The sequence below is a fragment of the Vipera berus genome (assembly GCF_964194415.1).
Source record: "Vipera berus genome assembly, chromosome: 6".
Lineage (NCBI taxonomy): Eukaryota > Metazoa > Chordata > Lepidosauria > Squamata > Viperidae > Vipera > Vipera berus.
Genome location: NC_138208.1, coordinates 47,420,385 through 47,447,248, shown reverse-complemented (window position 1 = coordinate 47,447,248; position 26,864 = coordinate 47,420,385). Strand labels below are relative to the sequence as shown.

Below are 26,864 nucleotides of genomic sequence, written 5' to 3'. Positions count from 1 at the left end.
GGGAAAGTGCAGCCCAGAAGGAGGAAAGGGGAAGGCGGCAAGGCAGGGAGGGGTGAGAACTGAAGAAACATACGGCCTGAGCACCTTCCGTCCTTCCTTTCCTTCCCTCGCCAGCCACTTGCTCTCAGGCAGAGGGCGCTTTAGCCATGCCCACCTGCCCCTGTGGTTACCATTGCCGCACAGCTCCATGCATTAGAGAGGCTCCGGCTGCCAGTTCTGTGCTAGCACAGCTGCCACTGACAAGACACCCAACGAAGCAAGGAGGTAACTCTCAATCGCCTCCTTCTACTAGTCTGCTTGTGGGCCAGATCTTAAACACATCCTTGGCCAGATCTGGCCCACAGGCTTTGAGTTTGTCAAGGTGCTTAACCAGCACTGCCATCATTTCTCCTTATATTCATTACCTAACTTTCTGATAGATTCCATTTTCTTTTAGATAAATTTTCAGTTTCCCAGGTTGCCTGGAGAAATACCAATAAAAAGGACTAGGATAAACAAAGTTGTAATTTTAAGTAAATAAAGACTATATTGAGTGTTACTGCTCCAATGCTACTCACAGATTCTTTTCTGAAGTTATTCACCCTCCCTGCTTCAGTGTTACTAGGGAAACCATTGTTTCCACTGTAACATCTAGCACCACCCTTAGATTCCTATTCTAAAGAACAGGTTCTCTCTTTTGTGTTATAATGTGTGTCATCATAATAATGGCAAAGCTGAAATTTGTGAACTTTCTCAAATAGTATTTTTCCCCATTACAGACCATCCCTGAGAACACTGGTGGTATGAAAGTTACATGCAAAAGAAGTGAGATTTACCATAGCTCCAATTAGTGTTTATAGTGCTGTAAGCTCTGTCCACAATTTAGTTAATAAAATAAGAAATGAAGTGTAAAACAGGAATAAAAGCAAGTTTTGATGGGGAATTCTTAGCACTGTCCTGTATACTTTTTCTATTGCAGTTATGGAAGGAAAGGAAGATAGCTGAATTTGACCTTCCTTTGTAATTTGAAATTATGTTACATTTTCATGATGCCAGGAAATGTGAATTATGTTCCTTGTTTTGAAACAATTGTTCACTTCTAATAAATGGAATATATCAACATATAAGAGTAGCAGTGATATTGAAATCTAAGTCTCTTAATACTAATTGTAAACTTCACAACTGAAGTAACACTATGTATTATGGTAGTTAAAAAACTAAAAGCAAGATTTTTAATTGAACTATGAAATAAGTGAATAGAAAAAAATCTGGTAGCTCAGTTTTATCTTGGACAAGTTTTTAGATATTTTGCTAACTTTTTTTGAGCATACAGATAATGTGTGTGTGCACGCATTCTTTTAAACCATCCAATCTCACAATATTAAGAACTTGCCCTTTGTCCAAAATCTCTGGCAGAAAAATCAGTGGCTGTGGAAGACAAGAGTTAAAAATTCTAGACAACTTATTGTGTCATTTTTTCAGAGACATTTCCTTACCAGATTCCTGAATGTCTTCAATAATGGCAGAACTTCTAATTTACTGCCTTCACTGCAAAAGTTCATGGAGACATTTAGGAATATATCCACCCTGAAAATAGTCCATGTTGAAGTGTATAGCATAACATCAGAAGGCACCACAAGAAATGTTTTATGACATTTTGCATTATGTCATAAAATGCTTTATGATTATTTTTATATCATAAAATGTTTTATAACGTTTGCCAAGTTTCAATTCCATGGGACCCATGGGTCCTGGATTTTGAACACATTCTGTAAGTTTGCATGTTTGAGGTGCCCTGTGATCCACAAAATATTTTGCCAGTTAAAGATTGCATACAGACATGAGAATTTTAGTAATATACAGATGATGTATATTCACCTGATCCACTGAAAATGTCATGTTTTGCATGAAAAGCAGGCAAAATTGACTACCCAACACATATTAAAAGGGGGCAAATCTTCAGTTGTTTGTAGTCAGCCCACATTCTTATTTTTTTTATTCTTCCTTACTCCGTACATTCTTGCCACTTAAATACGTAATTTAGATAATCAGCATCTAAATCAATTAAATTATCAGATATTTAAACTTTCAATCAGAAATTATACCTATATAGTGCTGTAGCTACATTTCTTTCTATTAAAATATAGTTGATTTGTATTTTTTGAACAAATAATATATTTAACTTTTAATGATTACCTTCATGTTGAAAATATACCAGACTTTTTAATGGGAAAAACCCCTCCTAAAGCTGTATTTTCTTCAGGTTAATTATTCTAATCTGAAGTCTTCATGTAAAAGCCATGTCTTTTTATTTGAAATTAGTTTAGAAAGGAACTTTATTATTGAATGATAATTGTTTTAATAATAAAGAACTTGTTTTCTAAAACATAATTTTTAATGTGCATTATTAATATTTGTGTAATATTGTTTTAAAAAGCAATGGATCCTTTTCCAACAAGCTTTTTTGTGGATCTAGAATTCTTAGACATTTTTTCTGGCGGGTGCTATTTGGTTTGCTTTAGTAAGACTTCATTTGATTGAGAAATTCATTTTATTTAGTAACTGTAATTTTCTGCTTTCTTTCACAATGTTGGAAATATACCCATGTTAGATTATTGTGTGTGCTTTAAAATATTTTAAAGATTACGGAGTAGAGGAATTACTTTGATGTATTTGATCATGCCAATTCTCTGTAATTTCCAAACAGTGTAGAGTAACAGCTTGTCTTAGAACATACTAACTAAAATAGGAAATATTACTGATAGAGAAATGGTAACAACTTGACGTTATTACCAATGTACTTAGTATATCTTCCTTTTTCAAATACATACATGACTCTCTTACTTGCGGGTTGCTAACAATGGCAACTGCTTTCTCTGCAACGTTCTCATTACCACCAGCCTTTTGAATGACAAGGATAATTGTATAGAGCATCTAGCTCATAAAAGAAGAAGGTCCTATGAGGCGTAGGTTTTCTCTAGGTGCTGGGGTTTTACTTCCTCCACAAACTGATGGCCGAAAGCTTGTTCGGAATGCTTCATTTGGAGGATGCAGTGAACTCCCGCCAGTCTTTCAAGGTTTGTTTTCTATTTTTTATACTGTCACAAAAGTAGGTTGCATTACTAGGTGCAATATTAACAAATGGGGTAGATGTTGACTCAAATAATGTTTATTGCTAAACAATATTTTACAGGTTTAAAATTTTTGTGATACTCTAGGACACAGGTCTGCAACCCGCGGCTCCGGAGCCACATGCGGCTCTTTCAGCCGTCTCCTGCGGCTCCCAGTCCTCTGCCATGTGCAGTCCCCCCCCCCAAAAAAAAAGTGGGAGTAAAAAAGTTCAACCAATCAATTCAAATATGCAGGGTAGGTGCATATCTCGCCTTGGCTCCACTCTTCAGTCAAACCCTGTTCTGCGCATGCGTGCATGTACGCGCATGCGCACACATTTTTTGCGGCTCCCAGTTTTTCCTTTTGTGAGGGAACCGGTTCCAAGTGGCTCTTTCACTGTTTCAGGTTGCTGACCCCTGCTCTAGGAATATTTGAATGTTGTTTCTAATACATTTAGTCAGAATTTAATGGGTTTGCCTTTAAAGAAAGTATACTTGGTATTTATAATTTTATTCTGTAGAAATTGTTGTAAGCTCATACGTTTCTTTTTAAGGTTTTGATAGAGGGAAAGATGATGCTTCGCAGAATAAAGATGATTCTTCACAATCAATGTCAAAAAGTAAGGTAAGTACAATGGCTGTATGTATCTTTACCCTACCAACTTAGATGTATTTATTCCTTCTGAATTAAAAAGTGGACTTAGTTACAGCATGTGACACATTTACTTGTCTATACATATCTTTCTCTTGATCTTCACTCAGTGATCAAAAAAGGGAGATCCAGGATACAAAATAAATTAATATTTATACTTATTTTGTATTATTTTTACACTGCCTTGTACTGAAATCATATGGTAGTTTACTGATTAAAAAGATTTTCCATTTGTAAAATAATAGGATTCTCTGTCTTCATTTACAGAGGCATATCAAGTATGCATGCCATTATATAGGTCCCTCAGTAGAAAGAGCAAAGAAGAAGTAAACAAGATGTTTATGGGAGTACTGGATAAAGGGAGAAAGAAAGGGTTGGGGGAAAATATGAAGAAGAGTGGAAGAGATGTTGTATCTAACTAGAAAAAGAATTAAAAGGAAAAAGACAATAGAATTATTAAATTCAGAAATTGCATATTCCTGTTCAGAGAATAATATTAGATCTTTTTCAATTATTTTCATGTTTAGAGAGTACTTGCCATAAGCCAGGGGTGGGGTGGGGGGAGAGAGAGATTTGGTACTACAGTGGAACCTGGGTACTCATGCTTAATTGGTTCCAGGAGCCATAATGAGTACTAAAAAGAATAAATAGCAAACAAATCATGTGACATACCACAAAACGGTTTGTTTTGGCTGGGAAGAACTATCTGTCCCTTTTCCTATATTAGTGACCCTCCTAGCATGGCCAAATTCCTCTCCGCCCTCTGCGGCTGTCCCCCATTTCTTTTTGCAGCATGTTGAGTACCAAATAAAGATGAATACCAGGACAACATTTTCACATCAAAATGTTTTGAGTACCAAATTTGATGTGTTTTGAAGCAATTGAGTACCAAAGTGCCAATGTATTTCTGATTCTTATAGCAATGACTAGAAAAATGTGTGTACTCTTATGCATTTTTCTAGAATTGTAGTGAGGCAGAAGTGAGGATAAATGACCTTTTCTTTCTTTCTTTCTTTCTTTCTTTCTTTCTTTCTTTCTTTCTTTCTTTCTTTCTTTCTTTCTTTCTTTCTTTCTTTCTCTCTCTCTCTCTCTCTCTCTCTCTCTCTCTCTCTCTCTCTCTCTCTCTCTTTTCCTATGTGTCTTGACTTCCTACCTATTCCCCTCATTTTACTAGTATCTGCCTCTATTCAGTTAAAGGTAATGGGAGGGCAGCTACTTATGGAAGCTTTCAGTAGTAGTTTAATCTTACACCTGGTTTAGATTGCTACCTTTCAATTTTATTCAATTGGGTTTCATATTTTTCCCCCAAAAGTTATTGGTTTAAAATTAAAATTTTGTATTCTGTTAACCCACAGTAAGTTGAGTATTCTGCATATCACAGGTAATTTTGTTAAATAGCAACTTGAATTACATCTGTGTTTAGGTTTTAGCAGACAAGGTTTATTGGTATGTTTATACAGAATTATTTAAAGACAAATGTATAGACTGCTAAACAGAAGTACTAGTTTTTCTTTAATAAACTGTAATTAGCTTCTCTGAAGTAAATGATGATGAACTTCTTATTTGAAATGTATCCCATTTTCATATAAAATTAATCAAGTGGAAACATGGCAGATTTGGAATTGAGATATTGAAATCACCATTATCTCTTCTTTTATTTTAAAAATATGAAGCGTGATAAATTTACAGAAGATTTCGTGTTAATGGTGAAAGAAAGCATTTTCATAGTTTCCTTGTGTAATTTGTATTTTCAGTCAGAATCTAAAATATATAATGGATCAGAAAAGGACATCCCTGCTTCCTCTCCCACTATCAAACTCACAAAGAAGGAGTCCCTTAAGGTGAGTTATTTTCAGTATTAGAATACCTAAATCTTCATATTACCTTTGTCCCATAACACAATTACTGGTAGATTTGGAAACTGTGCTATGATGCTTCAGAAAATATTATCTGTTTGTTTGTATCCAACTTTTATTATTTGTAACTCAAGTCAGCACATTTATCCAACACACCTTCCTCCTCCTATTTTCCCTACAACAACAACAACTGCCCTGTGAGGTGAGTTCGGCTGAAAGAAAATGTCCAGAGTCGCCCAGCTGGCTTTTATGGCTAAGGCAGCACTTAAGCTTATGTTGTCCTGCTTTCTAGCCTGGTGCCTTAAACAATAAAGCAAACTGTTTCGGACATAATTATGGTATATAAAAGTTGTGCAACATAGTCTTAACCATTTTTTCCATTATAGAAAGATGTATCAAATCAAATATCAAATATTTATTACAGTCAAGGACCAATATAATTAAAAATACTCAGAGTATATAAAAGCTTAAGAATAAAATAATAAAATCTACATTGAAATTATTTGGCAGCCTATCTCTCAGATGGACATAAACAAGACTGCAGCCTAAGCTATAATGTAATATTAATCAAATTATGAAAGCCTATACCCGTGGTGGCGAACCTATGGCACGTGTTCCACAGGTGGCACACAGAGCCCTCTGTAGGCACACATGCCGACGCCCCAGTCCTAGGCCTTTAGTCCCATCCATGATCAACCTGCATCAATACCCGTGCAGGGTAAGGTTGCCGTGCCCACCCCCACCTCCCCAAGCGTTTTTTGTTTTTGTTTTTTACTAACCTGCTTTTCAGCTGCATTCCGTTTCTCCATCTGCTTCTCAGCCTTCACTGCGTGTTTGTGGGACTATCGGTTAAAAAAAAGAAAGTTCCATCAGACTTTCTAACTTCTCACGAGATCTCAAGAAGTTAGAAAGTTGTATGGAACTTTTTTTTTTACCCATCGCCAAACACATGGCAAAGGCTGAGAAGCGAACAGAGAAACGGAATGCAGCTGAAAGGCAGGTTAGTAAAAAAAAAAACCCGCTTGGGCGAGGCGAGTGCATTTGGGCGGGGGCAGCAACCTTACTCTGCATGGTGGTGGGAGGGTAGGGCACGTGCCCTTCCCATGCCAGGCCAGTTCCTGCAGCCCCAGGGCAGCGGTGCTGGGCAGCGGTGGGCAGGGTGTTGATATGGGGGCCGGCAGGCTGACCAAAGCAGCAGGTGGAGCGCTAGAGGCTCGGGGAAGGCGCTGAAGTGGGCAGTCGGGCCATTGGCAAGAGCAACGCGTCTGAGCGGAAAGCGGCCTCGGAACAAGTGGGGCAGGTAAGGAAAGAAATTGCCTTTCTTTCCTTACCTGACTTCCAGCCCCGTGCTGTTGCTCCTTCGCAATCCGTCGCCTCGTGCAAGGAAACAAAAAAAGGTTTGGGGTAACAAAAGGTCAATCAATCAATTCCAACTTCTCGTATAAGATCGCAAACTCCTGATAAATTCCTGATAAAATGTGTAATGTAAGTAAATCTATATGTTTATATAAACAATTGAAAGCAGATACAGTAGATTTCTCACCTTGGATTAACCATGCTTTAGAGTCCAGGTAAAGGGGTCTTTGTGTTCTTGATAAACATAGCTGAAAATTAAAACCATGTATTCTTTTATATGAAATTGTCCGAAAAAGAACTTCTAGTTAAGTTCTTTTGTTAAGACTTTTTTAAAAACTTATTTTTTCTGTATTTTAACAATTTTCAGCTGGACATTTTATTTTCAGATTGATTGCATTTGCTACTTCTTTCCATTTATTTGCTTTCTTTTCTCATTTCTCATTCATTCTTTACAGGTTCAAAAGAAAAATTACAGGGAAGAAAAGAAAAGAGCCACTAAAGAATTACTCAGCACTATCACAGACCCATCAGACATTGTTATGGCTGATTGGCTGAAGGTAAGAAACTGAGATGAATAAAAAAGCTGTAAATGCTTAATGTTTAATCTATAAGTAAGCAAAAGAATTAAAATTGTATTTAACTGCTAGTGTTTACCAGTGGCAGAAAATATATTAATTGTATCCCAGAGGTTTAATATTCAATACATAGAAACCCAGGGGGAGATTTAGTTTACTTTAACATGGTTGCCATAGTTAGAGCAAATCTATAATGATTAATTGTGTTGATAATTTCCCTGTGTTAAATATTAACAGAAAGATATTCCTCTTAATAACAAGCATCTGAAATATCACTGATGTATTGAAATTTAAAAAATAGTTTCCTTATTGCAAATTTTCTTTTTTCCCCTCTTCTACACGTGATGGTGTAAAATGTTATGATTTTCCCTGTCTAAAAATCAATGATGGTATCAGATCTGCCATCTTCAGCATATTCTGCCTTGCTGACATCCTGCCATTAAATGTGGGAAGGAGGAGGAGGAAGAGAGATGGGAGAGGTAGCAAGGGGGAATGACAAGGTGACAGGAACCAGAGGTGTCAATCTGGAACAGACCAACCAATCAAGGGCGGAGCTGTGAGAATGGAATGTGAAACTCCACTAAAGAGGCGCCAGATTTCAAGGCCATTCCCAAAACATCTAATTTGAATATAATTGAACACTGATGGATTGGTTAAGGGGGGAGGGCCAGGGAAGAGGGAAAAATGCAGGCTTTGCTTGGGAATATTCAGATCCAGCTTTGCTTCTGCTGTAACCACTTTGGTAAAAGTAAACCTTTTACTTCAAAAATGGAGTCGAAAACCTTCCTTTCCTAAATGCTCAAGTTGGAACAAACCTGACAGATGGTATGAACAAACGAGAAGATTGTGAATGGAATGTGGGGATCAGATAACCCAAGCTGTTTAATATTAATGCTTTTTTCACATCAGAAACATTAAGTAACACTGGTCAATGATATATGTAACATGAGATGTTACTATTCAAAATTTCCTACATAGATTAAAATCAAAAGGCATTTACACTTCTACCCTACTCTTTGTTCAGATCACTCAGGGCACCATTTTATTTCTACAGCACTACTCAGAATTAGAATAAGAGAAAGAGAGATTTGCTCAGGGCAATCATTCAAGAGTTACCAGATACCTGAATAAGGAAAGGAAGACACGGACAATTGCAAAGTAGAGTAAATGGGAGGGAAAAGGAGGACACACACTGTTTAATGTTTGTATTTACATTCATTGGAGGGGAAGGGAATACAAGTAAGTAAACAGGTACTCAGTGGTAAGTACACATTGAGAGGAATGTGCTAGCAGCTGCTGTTAACCTAGTGTGTTCAAGTTGTGAGTCATCAGCTGGTTATGAGGCAAATGCCTTCATCTTGTTACTGATTAAGGTCTTCTCAAATTCAGGAATAGCTTGTTAACTTGCAGTTAGCACTTATTAGGGAGGCACAGCTCCATGAAGAAAAGCTGCTCAGTTAGATATTTAAAAAAACAGACCAGATGAAGGAACTGAGGACGAAAAGGAGGACATCGGGTAATCCTGAAATTAAATCACAATTCACATTTACTCTTCCATTGATTGCCCGGCCCCTCTTTTCAGACATTGGAGCTACCCAAATATTTACACTTACTGTATGTATTTAATATAATCTAATATCTGAGGGTAGCTTTATGAGCATTGCTATTTCACTAGAATTTAATTTTACAATACTAAACTTGTTACATATTTTGTAAAATCAGGTTTTTGCCTGGGAGTAAGAGACTAAAAATACTTGAAATAATAATAATTAGATATATTTTTATTTTCTCCCCTTTTTTTCCTGGGAAGATTCGTGGTACATTGAAAAGTTGGACCAAACTTTGGTGCGTGTTGAAACCAGGAGTATTGCTAATTTATAAAACACCTAAAAATGGCCAGTGGGTGGGAACAGTACTTCTGAATGCTTGTGAACTCATTGAGCGGCCTTCCAAAAAGGATGGATTCTGTTTCAAACTTTTCCATCCTTTGGAACAGTCTATCTGGGCTGTTAAGGTAAGTGAGCTTGTATTCTTAATGGAGTTGGTGCCAACAGACTATTATACCCATGTCACATTAAAACTCTTTGTATCATTAATGAATTCAAAATGCTTTTCAGTTGTCATAGATTGGTCCAAATGAATATTTCTTTTATAAAGTTGTTTGATCAGTCTAAAATTCTAAAGTTCAGCTGTTCAGTTGGTTTGGATAGTTAATGAAGACTGAAAAGGAAGATCTGACTTTTGACTATGGATGGCAAGCAGATAATTGTTAGCATTTCTTATTTCCATTAACCTATGGCACAATTATAGGTTTTCACAGTACATGACTTCCAGTGTTAAACTGTTTAGTATTGCTTTATTAAATTTCCATCAAACAAGCTGCTTATATCTGATTTTTAAAAGCAAAATTGCCTCTTTCTGCTTAGTGGACAATAGATAGTAGAATTGCCTTTTGCTCCTATCGCTTCCTTTCTGTGCACTCTTATTTATTTGGGTGCAAGTATCTGTACATGCAAATTCACTTTTGCTAATTCCGTTATGGTTGAGCTGCTTCTCAATTTCTATGGGGAAATAAACATTCAGATGGAGTTGTCATCACTATTCTTTCCATCAGCTAGATTATTTAAATGTATTATTGCTAATACATTTTGCTTGTTTTTCATCCAAAACTGAATGGGCCATGTAGAGTTCCTTAAAGCCGCCTTCTTAAAAGAGAAAGATACTGCTTTTGGGGTGCAGTGAACGGGAAAGTAAAGACGAAATACTCTCAAATTGAGCTCAAGTCTTCTTGACTATATCCATGCAGCTTTTTTTTTTAGCAACGTGGAATAAATACTGCAGTTTTATCATGTTTTTGATTTCCCTGCCTGGCCAACAGTCACAAGTTGTTCATTTATGCAGTTATTAATCTGAGTATAATTTGTTTAGCATTGAATTACATCCACAGTTCGCTTGTGGTGCCATCTGGTGAACTAGGAAAAGGGCTCTTGTAAGATCTCGTCTAGTGAAAACTATTGCTTGCTGGTAAAATCATTTTTTAAAAAAGAATTTATGAATAGATTGTATGCAAGTTGATCTACAATACAATCAACTTAATATTGTTTTGTATTTTAAGGGTCCTAAAGGTGAAGCTGTTGGCTCTATAACACAGCCATTACCCAGTAGTTACTTAATCATTCGAGCAGCTTCAGAATCGGATGGTAAGCATTTATTTTGTCTTTCATGATCAATTTTTTAATTGACGTTACTTGAGCCAAGTGCCATTGACAATGGAATTTTAAAGTTTTGAATAATGTGTACATATTAGGAACATTGTTTTAAGTTTTTTTAAGTGATGTGTTTTATTTCAAATGGAGAACCAAGTAAACCATTTTTTAATTCCAACTAATTACTGGAATTGAGACATGATAAAGGTAGCATATCAGATCACTATTTGTATCCATGTTTTGGAGTATAAGCTAATTAGATAGCACATAAGCACAATACCTCCTCCTAAGACATGATCATTTTTAGGCAATTGGATATATATGGCTTTATTTTCCTGAGGCAATCTTATAGCCATACTTTGTTTTATTGCACTTCACTTCGCTTTGCAAATATTTCTTCCTATTGTTAATCCCGCACTATTATATATACATACATTCATACGTATATATATATGTATGTATGTATGTATGTATATGTATATATAAAAGATCCTCCACCCAGCAAAAATATTATGACCCACTGAAAACTCAGATTATGATTAGCATTTTTTAGCAATAAAGTAGTTTTTTTTAACTAAGGTATGTACATTTTTTAGATGTAATATTAGAGCACACTTAATAGACTTCAGCGATAGTGTAAGCATAACTTTTATATGCGCTGGAAAACTCCCCAAAATTGTGTGACTCACTTTATTGCAATATTCACATTATTATGGTGGTCTGGAACAGCACTGGTAGTATCTCTGACGTATGCCTCTGTGTTGAACAGTTTTTATTATTAGGATTTTTTTCTAATACTCAGCCAAGGTCTGCTTCCTTCCCATTTAAACCCATTGTTTCTTTTCCCAACACCTCTACAGTTGTTCATCACTTTTCATTTCAAAGTCTATTATCATCTTGATTTACTCCATTTTGTCAGTAGTCTTCCTAAAATGTGGAACTAGAATTAGAAAGAAAGTTGATTCTGACCAATCATAGTAGAAAAGAATTATGACTTTCTCTTCATCTTGACATTATAGTTTGGTTAATACAGTCTAGAATTGCTTTTTAGTTGTTTTAAGCTGTATTACATAAGCAACTCATGATCCCTCAAGACACTCAGACACTTTTGGCATATATTCCTTCTCCCTGCCCCTCATGAATTCTATACTCGTGACTTTGATATTTCCTAGGATAATGCCTTCATTGAAATTCAGTTTCCTAGTTTTTGCTTTGTTCAGCCTTAGGAACATTGATAATGTTTCCAAAGTGATTGCAGCCACCCTGTTTCTCTATCTGCAAACGTGATAATTCTACTTTCTATCCGTTTTAACCATTTATAAATATTTTGAATTGCATAGGGTATAGAATAGAATTGACGCTTCTCTAGCTCGATGAGAGGTTTTTGACATATTCTGCTTAGGTTCACTTTAGGAAGAAGACTAAAGCAAAGTAGGAGTTATTCTGTCCTCTCTTTGTCACATATTACTGTCCTACCATGCTCTCCAAGAAGTAAGCCTACCTTTACATTTTCCTTCTTTTACTACTGACGTAGTCAGAAAACCACTTTTTGTTGCTTTTAGTTTTTCTTGCAAGTTGTTTCTCTGATTTTGTTTTTAGCCTTCCTGCAGTACTAATTATTGCTGGTAAATTACCTTGGTGTTATATCTATCATTCTTTTTTCCCTGATTCATTATTGTAGTGGTACATTAAATCTCTGTTTTCTGCTTCAAGTATAACCTCAATTTTATTATATTTTATTTTAATATATATTTGAAAGAACAAACAATAAAAAAGAATGAAAAGCACAAATTTCTGCATATGTTCCTTTTAGTTTTTAGTGGAAAAATTTCTACATATCCACAATGATTTCCTAAACCCCATTTTCCCCCATCTCTAGAATATTCTGCAATTTACTGATTTTTAAAATATTCCCAGCTTTTCAGTGCTAACTTCGACTTGAGGATTTATCTCTATGGGCCCCTACCTACTCTTACTTAAAGCTTGTTGAAATTGGTTCTTGTGAAATCTAATGTGCATATATGATTATGCTCTAATTTCTGTAACACAAGCAGAGTTAAGAATGAGTCATATTACTAAGTCAGTCCAACTTGAATTAAAAAATCTTTTCTAATATTAAAAAGTTTTGCTCAGTAGTATACATCAGCATACCACAACCTTTCCAAATTGGTAGCCCGGCTCAGAGGAAGAGATGGTTTTGTGTGAAGGGCAGGCATGTGTGCGTGCACAGATTCACTTGTGTGAGCAGTGGGGCTGCAAGTGCCGTGGCCCACTGCCAGGCTGCCCTATTCACAACAGGCTGCTGTGTGCGCTCGCAGCCCCACTTGTGCGAGATTGGGGACCCCTATTATACATAAAAGTGACAAATACCTGAAATGCATATAACCCTAACTGTTGTGCTTGCCCTGTTTTGAATATTATACTCTAAAACATGTTTATTTTTAGGTAGATGTTGGATGGATGCATTGGAGCTAGCTTTAAAGTGTTCAAGTTTGCTCAAGCGTACAATGATTAGAGAAGGTAAAGAACATGAACTGAATTTAGCAGATAGTACACATGTTTCATTCTATGGTCTGCTGCGTGCAAACAACGTTCACAGCACTGAAAGTTTCCCGTAAGTCCATAATTTTTGTTTGTTTATTAAACCATAGCTTGTCCTTCATGGTTCATAGGAATCATCTTTTAAGGGTAGGGGTTATGTGTTGTTTTTTTGACTTCAACTTCCAAATTAGAACATTTTTGTTACAACAATCACACGAGGGTTTAAACCCTACATCAAGGATACAATTCCATCTGTTTATGTCCTAATAACTTATTAAATATACTTTTTAACTATACTTAATGTATAGAATACATATTTTAGAATGATATGGTTAGTGCAACTTTTCTTAAGTTGTCATAGCAGAGAGTTATTGATATTACATTAAATCATGTTCTCATGTATGAGGTTCATATGACTTCTCTATCCTCTCCCTAGAGTTGAGGTGGGGTATTATTTTTAGTCAGTTTAAATCCTGTGGGATATTTCTACTTATATTGACCACCAAGAGGCAATATGTGACCAGTTTTGCCTTATTTAGGACTCATCCAAATAATGTCTGATGAGTCTCAAATAAGAACAAAAACAGTCATGAATTATCTCCTGGTATACAGTATAAGTAGATATTTAACTTATACCACTGCTATTTCCTATAGACCTAAGCACTATTTTATTCTCTATCCTATGCTGATAACCAATAATTTTATACTTATTCTGTGATATAGCTATAGCTTTTTATGATATACTAATTTCTTTATCCTTCCCAGAAAGTCCTAACTCAGAGTTACTTGCATTTTGCCAAGTACATATCTAATATTATCCTCTTCTTCCATGATGGAAAAGGGAGCAGAATAGGCACCAAAAGCTGATTGAATGAGAATGGAGGGGTTCCTCTACCTGAAATCTGCCCATGTAGCTCTTGGGGGATTTGAAGTAGCCTTAACACCAAGATCCATGAAAAGGCCTAGCAATGATGTTTTATGAGAATTTGATGATAGCCAAATAAACTGTTCCATAGGTAGCCTGAAGTAAGTTGCAGTATTTTATGTTGAGTTCTCTGAACAAACTCAGTGTACTAGTGAGGTAGTTCACCCATCACTTCTCACCTCCTGCAGATTCTCTGTGCTAAAGGATCTCCACTCCTTGGGCATGTAGTCTGAGCAGATTGGGAATTAGGGCTGCTATGACAAGTATGCTCCTACCCCAAGCCAAACATGTATTTGAAACATACTAGGGACAGTGTCTTAGATCTGCTTTTGGCCCCCAAGCAATTAATATATGACCTGAAGTGGAAGACAGTATCATTCCTTTGTCATAGTCAGATCACTCATAGTCACTTCTATTAACCTCTGTATGGTAGATGATCTGCCAAAGGCATCCTGTGGATTAAATTGAGGAGTTTCTCTGCAGTCAGGTGGGTACCTACATTAGACACTTAGTCATGTTCTGTAATACAGAGGAAATAAAAGAAGTGTTAGTTGCATTTAGTAGCATAGATTGTGTTCATTTTTTTGGAGAATCTATGATGGTTGTGGGGAAGGAAAAATAGACCCCTTTGGAACTTCAGTGTGGAGTCCTTCAGAATTTGGCTTGTTTCCCTATTCTCTTCAGTCTGTGTGTGTTTTTTAGAGTCTTGGATGGAGTAGAACAAACAGACTGAATCCCAACAAAACAGAATTGCTTTTGGTAAAATGGCACTTAGGACCATTAATGTTCCATCTGTGATCTTAATAGATTACCTGAAAGACCAGTGATAAATCAGAAAATCCTGCTGGGCAATAGCTCTTACTAGAATAGCAGGTACTAATTGTGGCCATAAAACTGGTCTGCCATTGTGATCTCTTGGACAAGAAAGCCTTCTAGACAGTAATTCAACAGACTACTGCAATTGAATCTACAAGGGGCTTTCTTTGAAAATAATTTAGAAGCTGCAGCTGAAATGGAATATGGCTCCCTGAATGATGACTACTAACCAGTTTAGCAGAATAATATCTATGCTGAGGGATTGTGTTGATGACCACTAGGTTTTCAGTTGCATTTCAAAGTATACAAAGCCTATATAGTTTGGATCCTTGCTTGCCTTCAAGACCATCTTCTTTAGTTGACATTTGTCTGACAAAAATCAGCTGAAAGGGAGAACTATAGGTCTCTAAGTTAAGGAATCAAGAGACAGGGGCCTGGAGGATGACATTCTCAGTAGCAGCTGTAGCAGCTTGCCCCTTATTAAGATGGTGCTGTTCTACAGAGTCTTTGTGGGCAGCCCAATTAAATGGAGAATAATGGTAGATTTTTAGTTAGGGGTTTAATTGTAGTTCTATAATAATAACCTGCATAGAATCTTGCAAATAGGTGACATAAAAATGAATGAATGAATGAATAAATAAATAGTATATAGCCTTGGCCATCAACATATTGCACACCAATAATCTAAAGTAAGACTGCAGCTATGGTACCTTTCCATGGTAGAATGATGGTTAGAATTGGAGGCATTGTAAAGTAGTTTAATTGTTCCCTGAAAAATGATTCTAGGAATATGTCTTATAGCACCACTGCACTGATGTATGGTAAAGAGGCTTCAAGTTTATTCCAGATTTTTTTTTTAGCTTAAAGTTATTTTTTCTTGTTTCTTTTCTTTTTCATTATTTTTTTATTTTGTTAAACTTGGAATGAAAATGATTAAAACTATAACACTTCAGAAACTAAGGTGAATAAATATGACTCAGTATATAAATAATAATTCACTATTTTTTTGCAAATAAGTTATCAAAGGCAAACAATCTTGGCCTATATATTCATGCACTCTCAGCTTTTTATTTCAATCTGGACAATAGCCATGATGACTGGTTATGTTAACTTATGTGTCACAATGCAAGTACTTTCCAGTCATTTCATCTGCTACACTATGCTTGTATCATTCAGTTCAAGGAGAAATTATCACAGTGGTTTCTTTAAATAACCTGTTATCTCTATAAATACTCTTATGTTCACTAATATTAATGTATGTAGGAAGAAATGTTGTTTGCTAATCATTAAACTAAGGGCATCCCTAGGTAAATTACCTGTATATACTGCATATAAAATGTAAATGTGTTTTAACATCTGAAACTGGGAATATAGCTTGTTTTCCTAAATCTTGTAAAGATTCACTCTGTGAAATAAGGTATCGTGAAAATCTAAGAAAGAAATTCATAGTTGATTGCATTTAGGCAGTAGTTCTTGCATTCTTTAGTGTATGTGTTCAACTTAATTGAGTGCTGTAAGATGCTGTTCAAAATAGCGATAAAGATATAAAGAATGGAAAATAATATGAATTAAGCTCAAGGATTCTTCTAATTAAATTGAATACATTAAATTGAATTGTAAGTCCTAGTGATTTCATTGTGTTTAAATTTTTCCAATAAAATTAATTTGAATGAAAAATGCTTAAATTTAATTTTATTGACATTCGGTTTGACATGAGTTTTGCCGTGAGTTTTCATTAAACAAAAATTCAGTAAAGTAACAAATTAACTAAATGTACTGTTCCTTACTATATAAAAGATTAACATGTCTCTTTTTGATAGGTTAAATGACAGTGAAATTGAAAGACAACATTTTAAAGATTCAGATATGTACTCTGATAAATCAGATAAAGAAAATGACCATGATCGTGATGAGTCAGATAATGATGGTTTGGTAGAAAGTGACACAGATACATCAGAGAGACAGGATGATTCATATATTGATCCTGAACCTGATCATGTAAAGGAAACAATTTACATAGAAGAAGACAGTGAAGAACTGGGGGAGGTAACAAGTTATATTTTTACTTCACAATATTTGAATTGTAAAATGGTTTGTCTTCCTTTCATTTTTTTATCCACTATTACGTGGTATGTCCATTTTAGAACTTCTGGTAAAACTGACTATAAAGAGATAGTATAAGATGTTTTATCATTGTTATGTTACCCTGTGGATTGATATCACATCCAAAATTTGGATTTATTTATATAGAATTTCTATTTCAATGTCATGAGATACCTAGCTTACTACAGGTTAATCTGTTAATTGATTTATATTATATTAGTCATGATTTTTGCTACTCATTTTAGCTTAAGTTCAATAATTCTTAAGTTCGATAACATTTATCTCTCCCTCTGTATGTGTGTGTGTGTGTGGATGGATAGATACAGACAGACAGAGATATAGATATATTGATATATGAATATATAGAATTGATAGAGACCAATCTAAGGATGCAACTGAAATAAAATCATAAATATTTCCCAAGGCAGTAATAAAGCAAAATGAAAAATCCTCTATTTCTTAAATTCAAGATTGGTCTGGAAGTTGTAATATTTGGTCTAGTGCAGGAATCTCCAACCCTCCGGTCTGCGACCCAGTGCCAGTCCACTGCCTGGTAGGAACTGGGCTACACAAGTGGCGGGCGAGTATACATGCATGAGAAGCTGCATTTGCACAAGTCGTGCATGTGCATGCAAAACCATCCCCTTCCCCTGCTGTTTCCATTGCCAGTCTGCAGAGCTGAAAAGGTTGGGGACCACTGGTCTACGATTAGACTAGGAAGCGGGAGACCGTGAGTTCAAGTCCCACCTTAGCCATGAAAGCCAGCTGGGTGACTTTGGACCAACTGCACACACTTAGCCTAACCCACTTTACAAGGTGGTTGTTGTGAAGAAAATAGGAAGGTGTGTTGAATATGTTCGCCAGCTTGATTTATATGTAAAAATAATAAAGGCAGGAAATAAGTAAGTAATAAATATTATATGGCTGTTACATTTTCATCCCATTTTTTCTTAATATGCATTGTTTCACATGCTGCATATTGAGCCACAATCAAGTATAGGACCAGGGTGCTGTATGGAGACACCATTTGTTTCTTCAATATTAAAGTCACATGGATTTACATATTGTCCTGTGTTTAGAAAATAGGTGGGTAAGACAAACACATGGACAAATATGGCTTTGCAGCCATGAAGAAACTTTGAATCCTGTATCAGAGTGGCATGGGCAAATGTTTGGGCTGCTAAAAAAATTCTGCAATTTATTTAAATGCATTAATATATTTTAATATCTGCTCTTACTTCATTCTACATGCACTTTGCTGAAGGCAGGAGAAGCTTCTCAAACAGAAATAGTTTCAGAAGAGAACAAGAGTTTGATCTGGACGTTGTTGAAACAAGTACGCCCTGGAATGGATCTCTCCAAAGTGGTACTACCTACATTTATATTGGAAACACGTTCTTTCTTGGATAAACTCTCTGATTACTACTATCACGCAGACTTCTTATCTGAGTGAGTTGTTTGTATTCATCTGTAATAAGAACTATCTTGATGTATCGTGTCATTACTAGTTCAAAAGCATTTTCAAGAGAAGTTGAGTGATTTAATAGTGGCAGATCTGAATTTTTAGAGAAAATAATGCCTCACACCATAAATGGGACTTAGAGCCAGCCACATGCTTCCTGGCCTAATTTTAAAAGTTGACTGCAAATGATGAATTCATATACAGTTGCAAGAAAAAGTATGTGAACCCTTTGGGATTACATGGAGTTTTGCATGAATTGGCCATAAAATGCGCTCTAAACGTCATGTAAGTCACAACAATAGAAAAACACAGTCTGCTTAAAATAATACTACACAAACATTAGCTGTTGTCATGTTTTAATTGAACATAAGATGGAAACATTCACAGTGCAGGGTGGAAAAAGTATGTGAACCTTTGGACTTAATAACTGGTTGACCCTCCTTTGGCAGCAATAACCTCAACCAAACGTTTCCTGTAGTTGCAGATCAGACCTGCACAACGATCTGGAGTAATTTTGGACCACTCCTCTTCACAAAACTGTTTCAGTGTAGCAATATTCTTGGGATGTCTGGTGTGAATCACTCTCTTAAGGTCATGCCACAGCATTTCAATCAGGTTGAGGTCAGGACTCTGACTGGGCCACTCCAGAAGGCGTATTCTGTTCTGTTGAAGCCATTGTTTTGTTGAATTACTTGTATGCTTTGGGTCATTGTCCTGTTGCATCACCCATCCTCTGCGGAGCTTCAGTTGGTGGACAGATGGTCGTACGTTTTCCTGCAAAATGTCCTGATAAACTCTGAAATTCATTTTCCCATCAATGACAACAATCCGTCCAGGCCCTGAGGCAGCAAAGCAGCCCCAAACCATGATGCTCCCTCCACCATGTTTTACAGTGGGGATGAGGTTTTGATGTTGGTGTGCTGTGCCTTTTTTTTCTCCACACATAGTGTTGTGTGTTTTTCCCAAACAACTCAATTTTGGTTTCATCTGTCCACAGTATATTTTACCAGTAGTGCTGTGGAACATCCAGGTGCTCTTTTGCAAACTTCAAATATGCTGCAATTTTTTTTTTTGGACAGCAATGGCTTCCTCCGTGGTGTCCTCCCATGTCCTCCATTCTTGTTTAATGTTTTCCTTATTGTAGATGTGTCAACAAAAATGTTAGCATGTGCCAGAGATTTCTGTAGGTCTTTAGCTGACACTCTAGGATTCTTCTTTACCTCATTAAGCATTATGCGCTGTGCTCTTGCAGTCATTTTTACAGGACGACCACACCTAGGGAGAGTAGCAACAGTGCTAAACTTTCTCCATTTGTAGACAGTCTGTCTTACCGTGGACACATGAACATCAAGGCTTTTGGAGATACTTTTGTAACCCTTTCCAGCTTCATGCAAGTCAACAATTCTTGATCGTAGGTCTTCTGAGAGCTCTTTTCTGCGAGGCATGGTTCACATCAGACAGTGCTTCTTGAGACCACTAAACCCAAAACAGGTGTGTGTTTTTAAAGGGCAGGACAGCTGTCAGCAACACATCCAATATCATCACACTGATTGGAGTCAAGGTTGGCTCACTCCTGGCACCAATTAGCTCTTGGAGAAGTCATTAGGCTAGGGGTTCACATACTTTTTCCACCCTGCACTGTGAATGTTTCCATCTTATGTTCAATTAAAACATGACAACAGCTAATGTTTGTGTAGTATTTTAAGCAGACTGTGTTTTTCTATTGTTGTGACTTACATGACGCATTTTATGGCCAATTCATGCAAAACTCCACGTAATCCCAAAGGGTTCACATACTTTTTCTTGCAACTGTACTCTGGTATACACTGCATATCCTTTCCTGGCAGCCTATTGCTTGAGGAAAGTAAACTGTTTAAAAATGAAAAAGGGAAGCACATAAGAGCTTGTGTACATAGAACACTTTTAACTATGCAGGTAAAAATAAGTAAGGAATTGTACAATTAACATGGAAATATCTAGAGTTATACCAGCACAGTTAGGTGAAGTGCATAGCAGAGTGTTTAAAACTGTGCTCCTTGGAACCTTAGGGTTTTGAAGAATTTGATAATTTCCATAAGAGACTAAGGGTGGGGGGAATCATTCCTACACAACCATTTTTTCTACCTCATTGATATATATGATTTTTCAAAGAAAATGTTGCTTATGATTTTCAAATAGACTGATTGGCAACCCATCTACTTTGACTTGTTTTTCTAAGTGAAGACCAAACTCTCTTCTCCGATACACACATCTGGTTGATTCTGTGAAAAATAACATCACAAATGATGCTCTTATCTTTTCCCCTCTCATAGAGGAAAATACATGTGCCATTCGTGTTTCAGGATGAAATGCAATTTATTTGCTTCTATGTTAGCAGTTTAGAATTCTTTAATATAGCGTTGTATAACTTTTAAATTAGTTGATGTTCTCTTACCCAGTTTTATTTTATCAGTTACTTTTTCCTTTTATTTTACTGTATGTTTGTAGTACAGCACACCATTTGTTTTTAGACACATTTTAGCATGGATGTAGGGGTTCCTGCCCAGTGGACACATTAGTTCCTGAATCTGAAGAACGTGACGAGCAAAAAGTTGCTTCTTAAGGCATTCATTATCAAATGTTCTTATAAGGTTCTGATTTAGGAACTACTTACTTATCTTTGAGCTTCTTTATGGGAACACAACCTTCACACTTTATAAAATGGATTCTGATGTAGTTCAGTCAACTCTTCATGTCATTTCCTTGAGATTCTATTTTTAAACTATCTCAAATTGCAAAATAAAACAAAGAGTATGATTGCAGAAATAAAATTCTGAATCAAGGAGGACTGAAACATTCCTTAAGTCTTGGGAAACAAGTATCTGAAAGGGACTGAGGTAGGCTCATCCCCGATTAACTGAAATGAAGTGAAAGGGAGATAAAGCATAATTGAGCTTGCACATCTCTATTATTATAGCCCGTTTCAAAGAAGTATAGTTCTAATTTGTCAGTGGAGTCTGTTTCCCAGATCTACCCTGAAGGTCGGACATTGGCAAACAAATTTAATAAAGCTTAAGTAAAATAAATATATAGTGCAGATTTGAATTGTGAAAATCAAGATAAAAGAATAATTTATGTACAAAAATGCACCCTTATTCAAATGTTTTCTCTAAAGTAGTCACAGCTACATCAGTTAGAAACAGTTATTTCAGTATCTATCTGATTTATATATTTTACTAGTCAAGGTTTTTTATTCTGGCTTCTCGCACTGTTTGGATTCCCAAACGTGTAACCATACTTTAAACAGTCTTTGATAGATTGCAGTGATTCTTGAAACTTCTCTCCCAACAGTTACCTTTTTTAGAGGAATTAAGAATACTATTTCCTTCATTTCTCAAATAATTTTCTACTTCCATAGATTTCATAATTGCTGTTGGTTCATATCCACAAGGGGAGAAACAGTAGAGCAGTCTTCCTAGCCTTTACAATTATTAAATGATGTCACTTTTCCCGATCTTGGGATATTTTGCAGATGTAAACTGGTTGAGTTTACATCTGGGTTTGGTGGTTTGGCAACCAAGGTCTAGGACAGGTGACACGAGACCACTCAGTTGCTTCTGGTCTGCATAGCAGGTCACCTTGCCTCTGAAAATGCCAGCCACAGTTGCCAATGAAGCCTCAGAAAATCTGTTGTCTAAATTGGTCACTTTAAATGTTGATGATTAGGGTTAAATAAGAATGATTAGGGGGCTGGAGGCTAAAACATATGAAGAATGGTTACAGGAATTGGGTATGTCTAGTCTAACCAAGATAAGGACTAGGGGAGACATGATAGCAGTGTTCCAATATCTCAGGCTCCTACAAACACAAGGGGGTCAAACTTGCAAAGCATTAAAAGACAAGACGAGAAACAATGAATGGAAACTAACCAAGGAGAGAAGCAACCTAGAACTAAGGAGAAATTTCCTAATGGTGAGAGCAATCAACCAGTGGAACAGCTTGCCTTCAGAAGTTGTGGGTGCTCCATCACTGAAGGCTTTGAAAAAGAGACTGGACAACCATTTATCTGAGTCTCCTGTTTGAGCAGAGAGTTGGACTAGAAGACCTCCAAGGTCCCTTCCAACTCTTATTATTTTATGTTATATGGTGTATACATTTCTTATCACTGTGTTTGAATATGAAACTTATATGGTTTGTTACATTGATATGGATAAAATTTACTTTGATTATAAGTCTGTATAATCTTTTTCTAGAGCTGCCCTTGAAGAGAATGCTTACAATCGAATGAAAAAAGTTGTGAAGTGGTACTTGTCAGGATTCTACAAAAAACCAAAAGTAATCCTTTGGCATTTTTTATCTAGTCCTTAGTTTTCAGCAGCTTTTCTTCTATTCATATTTGCAGAGTAAAATGCTCCCATTTCGTCTAAAATTAATGGGTGGGAGGCAGTTTCCCATTAAGTAAATACAGTAATTGTAAGCATTTCGTTACAGTCTTCAGAATGTTTTTGCTTATTAAAACTTCTTGTTTTTATTAAACATTTTTGGAATTGGAATGTATTTGTTATGTATTTACAAATATTGTGTATCTTTCAGGGACTTAAAAAACCTTACAATCCTATACTTGGTGAGACTTTTCGTTGTTTGTGGATTCATCCAAAAACAAATAGCAAGACTTTTTATATTGCTGAACAGGTAATGTGAAAATAAAAAATAATAATAATAAATATGTGAAATAAATATCTGAAATATGTGTGAAAAACTATAGCAGCATTTTTCAACATTTACATTTGATTACATTAACTCAGAAACAATACCATACCTTCCTTATTCTAAAATTATTAATTAGAATGGAGTAATCATTAGGTATACTGCATTTTCATGTTACTGGAATTATGAAAAAGGCAAGGAATTCACTTTAATTCCAGTTACAGGTGATCCTCAACTTACAAGCACAATTAGGACCAGAATTTCCATTGCTAAGCAAGGCAGTTGTTAAGTGAGTCATGTTCAATTTTATGACCTTTTTTCCATGGCAGTTAAGTGAATTACTGCAGTTGTTAAGTAAATCATGCAATCAATCATTAAGGAAATCTGGTTTCGCTGTTGACTTTACTTGTCAAAAGCCAGCTAGATTGCAAATGATAATGGCATGACCCTAGGATGGTGCATCTGTTGTAAATACATGCTGGTTGCCAAGTGCTTGAATTTTGATCATGTGACCATGGGGATGTTACAAAGGTTGTAAGTACGAGGATCAGTTGTAAGTCATTTTTTCCAGTGCCATTGTAACTTCAAATATGTCTATAATGAGTGTACCATAAGTATACATACCAGATTTTTTTAAAAAAATCCATTCCTACCCTTATGGGTGGTCTGTGTCTCAGGTCCTCTACCAGGGGCTTGGTAATTTGAGGGTTCTGCTCAGGATTTTAGCTGTCCTAGCACTGCATTTTTCTGGACAGAGAGTTCTGATGTGATTCTGGGATCTGTTGGAGTCATTCCAACTTAGCTTAGGAGTGACAGTACCCAATGCTTTACCATCACTGGGACCACTTTGCCTTTTACTTTCCACATACTCTCCAGTTCCTCCTTCAGGCCTTGATACTTCTCCAGTTTCTCATACTCCTTCCTGATACAGTACCTGCCTGTTAGTCTGGGTCTGGAAGTCCCATAGGATTTTAGCTTTCTTATTCTTCACAGTCTTGTTGGATCTCCAATTTGGACTTAGGACGATCTAACCCATATTTTCTATAGAGGTTCCTGTACACAATGCCAGCTATGCAGAGAGGTCTCAAGACAGTGTAACACATATAGCCATAGTGGCAAGATGTAAGATGTATATATTTATGCACACACACACACACACACACACACACACACACATCATCCTCTTATACCTGAGTATATATATTGCATATATGTATATAATGAGTATAGCGTAAGTGTATACCATATATAGTGCTAAGGGGACAACTGCCCTGGCATCTGGAGGACAATAATAATAATAATAATATTTTTATTTATATACCGCCCTTCTCCTGAAGGACTCAGGGCGGTGAACAGGGCAAGAATAAAAATACAAAGTTACAAAAGTTAAAAAAGAATTAAATATATGCCCACTAAAAACAGTAAATACAAATATTAAAATAACAATAAAAAACCCCACCAATCCCCCATCAGGCCAGGCCGGCTTGTTCAAATAAGAATGTCTTTAGATCGCGACGGAAGGAGCGAAGATCAGGCGCCATCCGGAGCTCAACCAGTAACTGATTCCATAGCTCCGGGGCGCCCACATAGAAGGATCTCCCCCTGGGGGCCACCAAACTAGTTCTTATGAGGAACATTGATTTCACTTGACTTCTATCTGCTTGTGTATACAAAAATTTTTATTTTTATTTTGCCCTTTAATTCAGTGTGGATTCCTGACAACTGCCTCAACTATCTTTCAGATTTAAGATATCTCTTCTTTGTGGCCAGGTTCTCCACCCCAAAGTATACCGGAGCCTTCTGTTGTCTCATCCCAGGCTGATTTGTCTCATTGTTGAGATCACTGCCTCCCTCTTGTTCCAGAAATAATACTTTCTCAAAGGTTACTGATATTCCCATAAGGCCAAAAGGAATCCCCCCTATCTCGTTGTAGGTATTTGTATTCTTTATGCAGCTTAACTGGATTCTTCCTTTCTATAAGAGTTGATCTCTTCACTCAAGTTGTCCTGGAATCTTTTAGTGGTACTTATCCAATTCTCAACAAAACCTTTTGAACACATGGCTATTTTTCTCTCTGCATTTTCTGACCATAAAGATGGCTTTTCTGGGGGTAATCACCAAAGCCCAGAGATGTTAGTGAACTTGGTACACAGAGATGATCTGTTGGAAAGACAAAATAGTTTTCCACCTGGATGGAGGGTATATCTCTATTTCACAAATCCCAGGATGTAATTCTATCATTTTTTCTCCCACCTGTCGGTCTTGGCAATAAATCATAGCCCTCCAAACACTGAATCTCTTGTAAAGACCTTGGCTTGGCTTAGCAGAAGATTGTCAGATACAGTTTGATTGACTGATTGAGTCTATCTCTTCCTTGACAAGAATGATACCTTAAACGTACAGAGCAAAGAATTCTGACTTTATACACATGCTCTCCAAAGTTTGAACTCTGCTTCATCTGCCTGTCTTTCCGAATAAAATGATACTTGGCAGTTTAGTTGGTAACTTTAAGTAGCTGATAAATACCTTTGTTAATTGATCTCTCTAGTCTTTTAATTCCCATCTTGCCAGCTTCAGGCTTTATAGCAGCTCCAGTGGGGTCTTATTTTGGAACCTATGTTTCATGATTTGGATGTTATGCATAAACTAGTTCTTTTTGCATCTGGAACACAATCATTTCAGTAATTTGAATAGCATTGTGGTCATCCTGTCGCCTCTCAGTTATTTTTATATTAAAAGCTGATTTTACTTGTGTCTGTTCAGAATATTCTTGTATATAACATTACTAGCTGGATATGTATTGAAGAGAAGATACTTATTTTCAAAGAATAGTACTGCTTTATCATGGGATTAGCTTTCCACATAAGCTCATTATTCTGCTATCGATGTTTTACACCAAGACCACAGGATAACAGAAAGTTGCCTGCCAATCACTGTGATTATTTCAGCAGTCACCAGTGTGACCTCACATCCCCTCCTGTCTTTGTTTCAACAGGTTGTTTTACTATAATCACATAGGCACAAATGATAATGCAGATGAGCAGATTTTGGTGTGCTGGTGATGTTTATATAGTTGAAAATGAGCAGCCATCTCATCTAATCTAGAAAAGATTTTGTAATGTTATCTGGCATAAGTGTAAATGCATGGATGGCGACTGGAATAGATTTAACACTCTCTGAATGCACTTAGTGTTTTTCCCATATCATCTGCTAACTGCCATTTGAAAACATCTGTAACATGCAAAGATAGCTCAAAAGTTGATCCTGTTATTTTTAATGCATTCTGCCCACATCCAAATTAGCCTCTCGATAACTTGGCAAGTGCAAGTTATGACGAGACACGAGGATCACTGAAACATAATATTGCATGTATCATTTCAAATTAGTTGAACAATATATACAGTTGATATTCATATTTACACAAACCCGAGCATACTCTTTGGTTTTGACGAAATATTTTATGGGTCTTTCTGATGGGATTTTGCATTTAGTTGGCATTAGGACAAGTGACTGGTGATGCCCTGTGTGGATTTCTATGTAGCTATTTTGGTGTGTACATGAAAGACTGAGAAAAGCACCTCAAACTACAGATAAGAA

The 26,864-nt window shown here is 36.3% G+C and overlaps 1 protein-coding gene across 8 annotated transcripts in view; it reads left to right on the top strand.

The window, feature by feature from the left end:
• Positions 1-26,864, top strand: part of OSBPL8 (oxysterol binding protein like 8) — an 85,067-nt gene that overhangs the window by 25,454 nt on the left and 32,749 nt on the right. For all 8 annotated transcript variants that reach the window (XM_081331113.1, XM_081331119.1, XM_081331112.1 and 5 more), the window contains 10 exons: positions 3,644-3,714; positions 5,496-5,582; positions 7,409-7,510; positions 9,339-9,542; positions 10,644-10,728; positions 13,180-13,348; positions 16,837-17,062; positions 18,384-18,568; positions 22,814-22,895; positions 23,154-23,252. In XM_081331113.1, the coding sequence (XP_081187239.1) occupies positions 3,644-3,714; positions 5,496-5,582; positions 7,409-7,510; positions 9,339-9,542; positions 10,644-10,728; positions 13,180-13,348; positions 16,837-17,062; positions 18,384-18,568; positions 22,814-22,895; positions 23,154-23,252 (1,310 nt within the window). The remainder of the gene's footprint in view (positions 1-3,643; positions 3,715-5,495; positions 5,583-7,408; positions 7,511-9,338; positions 9,543-10,643; positions 10,729-13,179; positions 13,349-16,836; positions 17,063-18,383; positions 18,569-22,813; positions 22,896-23,153; positions 23,253-26,864) is intronic.